Here is a 10,341-nt window from a genome sequence, read left to right as displayed (position 1 = left end):
ATTTTATAGTAATATAATGTGAGTGTAATGAATTAGTGTAAAGTAAGCTTCATTTATCAAAAGTGGTAAAAAGCAAAGTGGACAACATTTCACATACGGAAGAAGTAATACGAGAAAGAAGCGATGTAGTGAATATTTGGATTTCCAAATATTACATTGAAATCTAATTTAAACGCTTTTGTAGTACAAATCAATTGATTTGGAAATGGGTATAAAACTCAATTTCATGCCCACGAATTTGGAAATGGAAAAGGCCCAATTTCATGGTACTACTAAACTACCAGGCAAACTCAGTTCATTTCTGTGAATTTTTTTCGATTTATGGGCAATATATATAGACAATTAATTACAGCAAAAAGCAATCTAATCAATTCTTCAAATGAAACAAAGCTGAAGTGATTTTTTATTAAAAAGCAGTCGAATCACCACTTCAGATGAAACATAAGAGAGAGTGATGTAGAAATTACATTCTTCTTTGAAGTAAATACTCACGAGTGAGTGAATAATCAACATGACAAAACAAATAAATCATGAATTACAAAGTAAATTACACGATGGCAAGTTTCTTCATCCATATTCCTGAGCTATCCTATAATAGTATCTTACAACTCATGAATTCAATGGATCATCGCAAAATAGCAAATGTGCATTGCAAATGTTGAAAGGTTTTACAGCTATCTCATACCTTGATTCATCTCTCTATTCCTTCTCCTCCGCCCCGACCGCCCCAAAATGACTCTACCTTGGCGACGCAGGCGCCCCATCAGAGACGTACCACCGCTCCCGTCGTTTTCGTTCCCAATCACATCGTCGTTTTCACTGTCTTCGTCAGAGTACTCGAAACCATTAATCGTGTTGTCACGATGCAGTCTCACGGATCCCCTGTCGATTACAGTGGTGGGGTTGGCGTCCCTCTCTTGTCGCCTGTTCGATCCGACATTGCCTGCAGAACCAAAGGCCTGCAGAAAGAGAAACATAGACATCAAATTCCGATTAACGCCAACTTCAATGCCCTCGTTCCGCTCCATGGCATTAATGTCGAAGCCCTCCTCTTCGTCTGAATCCAACTCGTATTGACCTCCCTCTATCACGTAGTCACCAAAAAACACTGCCCCAGGCATTGATGTTCTTATGGTGCTCATCACGTCATCCCTCTCCCGATCACGCTCCATCCTCCTCCACTTCTGTTCCAGAGTGGGATCCACTTCTCTTGGCTTAGCAGAAGGATGGTCCGCCCTCACATGTTTCCGCAGCTCTTTGAATGTCCCCACGAATGAACAGTTTTCCTGCATGCAGCTCCGTTTCGTGGCATTGAGTTGCTCTCGCGCAGGCTGTACTACAGTCCAGCCTTTCACCTGGCCCCGGCAAAGGGGACATGCAACCTCTGCAGCACCACCCTTTTCCGCAGTCTGTCCAGAAAATGGACCAATAACTTGGCTATCAAGTAAACCGTGGACCGGGCCACTCTCAGATGGCACTGCTTTTGCATATGCCTTTTTGTATTGGTCAAGGCAGTTCGAATAGCGGAAACTGGTCCCACACATGTAAGGACGGCATCCCTTGTCATGGGAGGAGCACAAGAGAAGAACTGCATTGTGAGGACACTCCATGCAGACTGAGCATGTGGCGTCTTCCCAGTCGTTTTTTATTACCTTGGAGCAAGTGTCCTTTTCTTTGTGCGATGGTAGGGGGTACGGCGATGGCCTGCACTGACGTGAAGCAATCCTGCGTCGACCTCTTGTGCCCTTTGCCATTTCCTAAACAACACCCACACAACATAGAAATCTTAACAAACACGATAGATTTCACAAAAGCATCCATTATTAAGTCAAAGGCAGTTGGGCATGAAACATTGGAACTACATGTATAAAAATAATCAGTTCAACAGCTCAAAATACATGGATACAGATAAATGTTATCGTTATACTATATAGTTTACTCTTCTCACCTCATTAAAAATTGAGTTCACAAGCAAGCACATACATAGGTTAAAGATTAAATCACCTCATTATAGTGCCATTACCTTGGCTCACTCCCCAAATCGAATCTGCTAAATTTTGTTAGATTCCTCCCCATGGCTCACCCCCAAACAAAAAATAGAGCAAACAAGAGAACTGTAGATGCAGCAATTGACAATAAAAACTTGTATGAGGAAAAGTGGAAAAATATAAACTTGTGAAAATATCCAACCAACTAACATGTCAATCATGGGAATGCAAATTAACCACAATAGCACCACTTCCAAAAGACAATTTCCTAACTTCCAACTCAATATCAAATAAATAAAAGTTATTAATCCTTTCAAAATCAAAACAAGCAAAAGACAATTTTTTTATAACTTCTCAGCATCAGTGTGCAAAACATAAATTTCTAGAAAATGCATGTATGTCCAAAAAGTCATGAAATAAAATATCATTCTCATAACCAACTCTAACTTGATCAGCCTTCACAAGACTAAAGACCAAAATTTTAAGGTCACAAAAGCACATCTTGTAAATGCATTAATTGAAAGAAGGGGATGATATCACCACCAAAGGCCATTGCAGTTAATTCAAGCAAACATAAGTCAATAGAATCATTTCAAAAACTAAAACATCATTCTCCCAACAACATAAACACAAAATTCACAATCCAATTTCATCCGACCAGATCTTACACCGTTCGAAAATCACATTTCTTATAGAACAACCTCAGAGCCCAACATTCGATAACCACAATTCAATTCAACTGACAAACCAGTGAGTCGAGAAGCAATTCAAATACTGCACAAAACACCAAAACTCTACACCAGAACTCAGCCACAAAAGATAAAAACAAACCCACCTCGTTATCAACAAAGCAAATCAGGATCCTAGTTGATGAACCAAAATGCACATCCACTATAATTATATGCACGCAAAAACAAATTCAACCTTTATAAAATAAAATCACGATTCAGATTCACATATACACACACACAAACGATATTTTATGAAAGAGAGATTCGGATAACATGCTAACTAATACCTAAACCACGAAGCAACGTGCCACGAGCTGAATCACGCGAGGCGACAGATAAGCCTATCGATTAATTTTCACCCAATTTCACAACTCAATCGATCGAAATCGATCGCTATCAATAATTTAGTACTAGATTGGAAAATTCCTATAAACTAATACAGAAAAAGCCAGCAAACAATACTATTTAAATCAGTTCACCAAAACACATGCGCCTCGCCGATTTAACCATCAATTAGCATCTCAAATTCGCAGTTAATCATGCCTAAATGGTAAAATTAACCGGAAATGCTCACCGAATAATTAGCTGGTAGGTTCTTCGATTTCTGGAGAAATCAAAAATTGAGATACGAAAAAGTGATTAGGGCTGAGAGAGGGAGAAAGTGGAGTAGAAAAGCATGGGAATTGGAGAGGTCGTGGGGAAATCAGAGAGCTGCCATTTTCGAAAATTTGTAGAAAATGTGAAGCATCAATTTACAGAAATGGGATGAAAACATTTTGTTTTTATGGAAAAGCAGATTTAGATGTAATTATGTTTATTTTCCTAAGAAAATAAAAGAAAAATAATAAGGCTCTGTTTGGCTAACTTGAAACAGAAGCAGGTGTTTGTGCCTGTGATAAAGCAACTGTTTCGCATCTTTACTTTATTATAACTTTTGTACCTAAAAGTTATTCTTAGATCCAAATTTGATATTTTTGAAATACGCGCAAAATTAATGGATATTGTGTTATACTATTAGGTTTGTGTTGTCGATGTACTATGTCAATACGGATTGGATTATGTTGCTAACGAGTAAGATTACACGCGGAATTAACGGATATTGTGTCATACTATCAGGTTTGTGTTGTCATGTATGGTGTCAATACGGATGGAATTATGTTGCTAACGAGTAAGAATACACGCGAGATGAATGGATATTGTGTCATACTATTAGGTTTGTGTTCATCATGTATTATGTCAATACGGATGGGATTGTGTTGCTAACGAGTATGTGTCCGTCAAAGTCGTTTCTAGATTTAAATGTAGCAGGTCGGATTCATATACAGATTGAGGGTTTTCTTAACACGTGGTGAAGATTAGACCTTGACCAGTTATGTTGTTATTATGTCTATCTTATAATAATTCAACTCGCATGGTCTACTTTTCCAATTTTACATGCGATTATTATACTCCTATATTCTATTCTAGTGATTATATTTGAGTCTAACAAATAATTGAATCATTATTTTGTGGAGGCAAAGAAACTAGATTAAATTAGTGTGAATTTATTAAATTTATGCATTTTTGCCTACAATAATATTTGTTTTTAATTCTAACATACTAGTAATATGTAGTAGTTATACACATAATACAAACTTAATGGATAAATTTTCTACACAAATATTTGTATCAAGACATTATTAGCTCAAGTAAAAATATGACATAATTTATACTCCTATTTAAATCACATTTCATTTTTTTAGTTGAAATTTGATCTGTTTTGAATTCGACAAAATTAAATATAAAGTGACAATAAACGACAATGTTTTAAATAAAAATGACATTATTCTATTTTTATCGTCACTTTATATTTGATTGTCACATTAATTTTGATTAAATAATCAATTATTCCTAAAATAAAAGAGAATATTCTAACAAAAAAGGCAGTGTTTGGAAGCTCATGCAAGAGGGGAGAGATAGTCATTTGTACGCAACTCTTTCCATTACTAAAAATTAGTGGTTACACGCGTGAGATAGAAGACACAATGCACGCGCTGTATAGAAAATGACAGTTACTCCCTCCGTCCACGAATAGGAGTCTCATTTCTATTCGGCACGGGTTTTAAGAAATGTTAAGAAAAGTGAGTGGAAGAAAGTTAGTAGAATAGGGGTCCCACTTGTATATAATAGTAGTAGTTTTAAATGATATGTGAGTGGAATGAGTTGGTGGAATGTGGAGTCTTTTTACCATTTAAGGTAATTATGAACCAGGACTTATATTCGTGGATAAACCAAAATAGAAAAACAGGACTCCTATTCATGGACCCTCGTACAGTAAGTTGAGAAAATGTTGAGCACGCTCGGAGCTGTGAGAGTGGGCTGGACTATGGAGTGACGACGAAAGCTATTAATAATATTTTAATACACCATAGTAGAAGTATAGAGTAACGCTTTTGCGTGACTTAACAATTTTACAGTTGATACTTTAAATTTTTCACGTTTCCTCAATTTTATTTTACTTTTTCCTCGTCTTTATAGCCAAATAAAATAATCTCATAATATTGGAAATATATATCCTTCGTCCGAGAAAGTGTTATATTGTTAACTCGTAACTTAGTTGCTAACTACAATTAAATAATAGCCATTAGATATTCATATTAAGAGCTTAGATCATTAATCTCTAAATGTCAATACAATCAACGAAAAACGTCAATAAGACCATATGATTAATTCTAAAAAATAGCAATAGCAGTATTAATGTCAATTAACTACAGATTTAGTTATACCCAACTTTTAAAAAAATCCCAAAACTTTAAATTCATATAACATATATCAAATTAAAGATAATTTCATAAGGATACATGCATATGTTCCGACGTCAAAATTTGAAAAAAAATTCAAAATTTTTTAATTTTTTCGTATAAGCAGAAATGTCAATATACTATATAAAATATGTTAATATAATACATGTAGAATGTCAATATAAGCAATGAGTTAACATTCTTAAAGCATTGTGTTGACATTCTCAAAGCATTGTGTTGATATTTTCGGAACACTATATTGACATTTTCATCCAAAACCCTAATTTGGAGGGGTTTTTTTAATCTTTTTTTATTTAATTAATAAAAACGAAAATTACACGTGGCAAATTGTAGACCACACATTTTCTAAAATCCTATGGCCTTAAACTAGTTGTAGTTAGCAATTAAATGATGAGTTAGCAATTGATCACTCTCATACTTCATCCGTCAATACAAATAAACAATTTAAGATGACACATATTTTATTACACAAATTACATAAATAGTGAAATAAGAGAGATAAAAAAATAATAAAATTTAAATAAAGTCACCTCGTTAACAAGAAAAATCATACTCTCTCCGTCCCATAGTAGATTTACACTTTCATTTTTAGTTTGTCCCACAAAATATGTCACATTTCACTTTTAGAAAAAGTTTCCTCTCACATAATTATAAAATTATATTTTATCTCATCACTTAATACACAAAATAGCATTTCCTAAAATCTCGTGGCATTTCCCAAGTATGACATCTACAAAGGGACGGAGGGAGTACATAAAAGTGAATTTTTGTCATGAGACCAACAAAAATAGAAAGAATATCTTTTTTTATAAAAAAATTATCATCATAAATGATCATCTACCAACTAAATTTTTCAATTTAAATTTCTTTATATGTTATAAAACACATGCAAAAACTCACAAGTCACATCCCACTTTTCTTTCTTTTTTTTCATAAGTCAAAGTGGAACATTTATCAGAAAGAGACGTTACACAGGCAAACTCACCGATGGTTGGATTTTCTAGTTTAAGATCAAAATTCTGTCATACTTCACGAGTTTCATCCTTTATATTTAAATGATTCTATTATTATTGCAGGCAAATCAACAATTAGCTTGATGGAAAATTAGTTTAACATCAAAAGGTGATTTAAATACTCAAAGTTAATGATACATCAAAGCCGAATTAATTACCACAACATAGTACATGTATGGATATCTTGGTCACTTGTGAACTAGGAAGGCTTGGGAGCATCGTCTCCGGGCAGATCATCTTCGTCGTGATAGATGTTCTCCGCCATCTGCCAAATCTGTAGTATATTATCTTCAGCCACACTAGCAACAACCCAATCCTCACACGGGTTCCACGAGAAGTCTGATATCTTGCTTGTATGGCCACCGTGGATGAATAGCAACTCTGGCGGCCCATCCTCTGCGTCCTCTGGTGTTTGTTCTTCGTCAATCCTGTCAGAGAGTTAGAGAGACGTATAAATAGTATTACACATTTATAATCATGAAATCCTTTGCCATTTCAAACAGACCCGAGAGGCGAGATGTTACCTGCTGAGATCCCAGACCATTAATCTTCTACCAAGACAGCAAGAAGCTAAGATGGTCTCGTTCTTTGGATTCCATCCGACCTGGAATACCTCCTCCCTGTTGTTACGGTTAAAGAAGATTCAATTAAAATGAGATAATGTACAAAAGGTAAGTATAAATGTATAATGGCTTACTTGTGGCAATCAAAGGTGTGGAGGGCAGTAGAAAGCTTTCGCATATCGAATAATTTAACAGTCTTGTCAGTAGATCCGGTTGCTATAACCCACTCGTTAAACGGATTGAAGGCTAAGCAGTTTACCTAGAAAGTGCAAATCATAAATAACTTGTTCAAGTACACAATTATGGGAGGAGAAATCTGAAGCGAAGGAAACTACATGAAATGCACATCCCCATTAATGAATACAAATGCAAGCAAGAAAATCAGTGTATTTATATTCCAAAATAATCCTAAAGCACTATAGAGTTAGTTCCATGATGCACCATGAGCATTTCGAATTGTACTCCAGGCAAAAATAATATTGACAATCGATTGTTAGTAGTGCAAGTTCTACTTTGATAAAGAAATGGTTAATTGCCAAAAGTTCACAAACTTGGACACGATTTTAGTTTTAGACATGCTTTATAGATCGTCTGAATAATGAGACCACTTTTCGCGTAGTAGCAAACTAGGTGATGCCAGTGGTGCCCAAAAATATTCCAACAACTGAAAAAATGACTTGGCTTGATTTTTTCCCGCTCCATGGTAGTTAGTTTCTTCGCCAAATATTTTTTAGCAATTAGCCCCAAAAAATTTATATACTTTCTTTTTCTAACAATCATATTTCTATTCACTGGACTGCACTTAAACTGGAAAATTGTGACAAAGATTTCTCTGCCAACTAAACACCTTGACATGAAATATATTTTTTCCTTTAAATAGTTCAAAACACATAAAACCTCTTTTTGCAAAAAAAAATAAATGAATATGATGTTTGTTACAGATGAGCATCCACAAGATCAGCATTTTAAAGAGTACCAAATAAGGCACTTACCTCACTCTGATGAGCAACTACAGATTGTACAGGCTTGCTCATTACTGGATTACGGAGATCCCATATGTGCAAATACTGATCATCTCCAACAGATCCAAACAAGTGTTCGTGCCTCAGATGCCATGCTACATCTTCAACCACTCCTTCGTGAATCTGATCTCATTACATACAGTAGCTTTGAGTTAATGAAATCATGACATGCAAGAACCCACAACTTTAGGACAAGAGATGGAATGGACAAACACTGAATATCTTTTATTTACCTTGAAAATTTGCATGGCATCTAAAGCCTTATTCTTTGGAGTTGCATTTATATCCCATAAACATATTTGGGCATCATCTGAACCACTCAACAAATGGCCTTGCTTGAAATTGCTCCACGATAAACCATATCCCTCGGTACTATGGCCCCTAAGCCTCAAATCAGGGTTGCACGCACCATCCAAGGGAGGCTTAGATGGGTGCTTGCTGTAATCGAAGACATAAACTTCTGCACTAACAGTCTTGGTGGCAATAATAAATGAGTTCTGAGGCATATAGCGAGCACGATTCACCTCGCCATCATGATTAATTTGCTGGATAATTTGCACCTGCATGTAATAACACGTGGTGTACCACAATCAACAAACGCTTTTACCGAATATCAAACAAACAGTAAATATGTTGATTGTCGCATCATCATCAAAAACCACTAACGATTTGGAATTTATTACAGTCAAATTTCATATATACAAGCTTATTGAGGAAGGATTTTACTGGAAGAGGGACCCACCACCAATAACCCCACTCCCGATCCCCTGTTAGAAAAGCTTTGCTCATAAATGCAGAATCTACATAAACATCTATAGATTACAATCTAATCCGATCTCCCAAACTACAGCAGTGATCAAGTTGAGATCATCAGCCATGACCGGAAACGGACAAATTAGGTCATAAACACAAATTTCAGCAATCACATAGCCCTCGAAGTTCCAACTACCCGAACACAAAGCACAACACAAAGCAGCAGAAAAATGAACAGTAAATCAATTCCAAAAAGGGGTAGATTATCGCATATCTAACATATCACGCTTCAGCATTCAATTCATGTTACTAATTTCACAGGGAGAAATGCTCATAAATGCAGAATTTACACAAACATCAATACATTACAATCTAATTAGATCTCCCAAGCAACTGCAGTGATCAAGTAGAGATCTTCACAATCGGAAACATCAAAATTAGGTTATAAACATTACACATTTACACAGTCCTCAGCAGAAAACAAAATCAAGCTGAACTCGCGGAGAGAGCTACCTTGCCATTAGCGGAGCCGAATCCGCCGAATTCAGAGCGCTCATCGTCGTACTGGCGAGCGTCATTCTCGGCATCCTCGAGGGGCAGCTGCGCCTGCGCCAGCATCAGGTAATTGGGCTCGTTCTCGGAGGTGTGGGTGCCGAGGATCATCTTCTGCACGGAGTAGTCCTTCCCCGGCGGCTCGTCGCGGTCGGGCAGCCACTCGACGGTGAGGGAGGGCCACTCGAGGGCGTGCGTGATGACCAGATCGTAGAGGAACGGCGTGTTCTTCTTCCAAATCTTGTACTCCTCGTTGATCAGGCGCTCCTCGATTTCACCGCGCATTTCGTCCTCGTCTTTCCCCATTTTCGCCGAGAAGTGGAGGTTTTTGAAGGTGGATTTTGATTTTGGGGAGGGTTTGGAAGAAGAGTTTGGAGGGAAGAAGAGAAGAGAGATTCTGTATTTTTTTTTTAATTTCTGGTTTTGTAAAGGAATTATATATATGAATGTAATTTGATGGGCTTCTTTCTCAAAGGCCCAATCTTAATTGAATTTCACATGTGCAAGATTGGGAAGGTCTAATCCTAATTACTTCTCGCGAATCACTTTACACGAGTTTTAAGAAATGTAAAAAAAAGTTGGTTGAAAGAGTCAATGGAGCGTGAAACCCATTTTTTTATATTATTTATAATAAAATGTGAGTGAATTAAGTTAGTGGAATGTGAGACCTATTTATTATTTATGGTAAAAATGAAGTGTGACTCTTAATGGGGACGGACCGAAATGAAAAGGTGTGACTCTCAATCGGGGACGGAGGGAGTAATTTTTATAATGAAAATTTATTTTGAAACCGTGATAGTGTACTTTTTTTTTATTGGCTCAGTCCATATATATAATAATTACTCTTTTATTCGATTTTTCTGTTATTTCCTTGCATTTGTTGGACTGTAAATTAATACTACTTTGCATTAATTTTTG

At 36.3% G+C, this 10,341-nt stretch overlaps 2 protein-coding genes across 3 annotated transcripts; both read right to left on the bottom strand.

The window, feature by feature from the left end:
• Positions 1-455: 455 nt before the first annotated feature.
• On the bottom strand, positions 456-3,543 carry LOC125223743 (uncharacterized). Of its 2 annotated transcripts, XM_048127027.2 has the most exons (3): positions 3,294-3,543; positions 2,024-2,114; positions 456-1,757 (listed from the first exon to the last, which is right to left on the bottom strand). In XM_048127027.2, the coding sequence occupies exon 3, from the start codon at positions 1,752-1,754 to the stop codon at positions 675-677; it is 1,080 nt and encodes a 359-aa protein (XP_047982984.2). In that variant the 5' UTR covers positions 1,755-1,757; positions 2,024-2,114; positions 3,294-3,543; the 3' UTR covers positions 456-674. The 2 variants fall into 2 exon arrangements, with proteins under 2 accessions (XP_047982984.2, XP_047982983.2); XM_048127026.2 differs by lacking the exon at positions 2,024-2,114 and having other exon boundaries at positions 3,294-3,541.
• Positions 3,544-6,613: 3,070 nt separating this feature from the next.
• Positions 6,614-9,817, bottom strand: LOC125219027 (histone-binding protein MSI1-like). Its single transcript, XM_048120869.2, has 6 exons — positions 9,385-9,817; positions 8,352-8,678; positions 8,089-8,241; positions 7,231-7,355; positions 7,058-7,153; positions 6,614-6,961 (listed from the first exon to the last, which is right to left on the bottom strand). Exons 1-6 carry the CDS (start codon positions 9,727-9,729, stop codon positions 6,733-6,735), a joined length of 1,275 nt encoding a protein of 424 aa, XP_047976826.1. The 5' UTR covers positions 9,730-9,817; the 3' UTR covers positions 6,614-6,732.
• Positions 9,818-10,341: the final 524 nt, after the last annotated feature.

Source organism: Salvia hispanica, chromosome 1 (assembly GCF_029641045.1).
Source record: "Salvia hispanica isolate PSC_SH4W2 chromosome 1, Shi_PSC_v1, whole genome shotgun sequence".
Taxonomy (NCBI): domain Eukaryota; kingdom Viridiplantae; phylum Streptophyta; class Magnoliopsida; order Lamiales; family Lamiaceae; genus Salvia; species Salvia hispanica.
The sequence above is the reverse complement of the archived record's forward strand: the minus strand, read 5'-3'. Positions and strand labels throughout refer to the sequence as shown.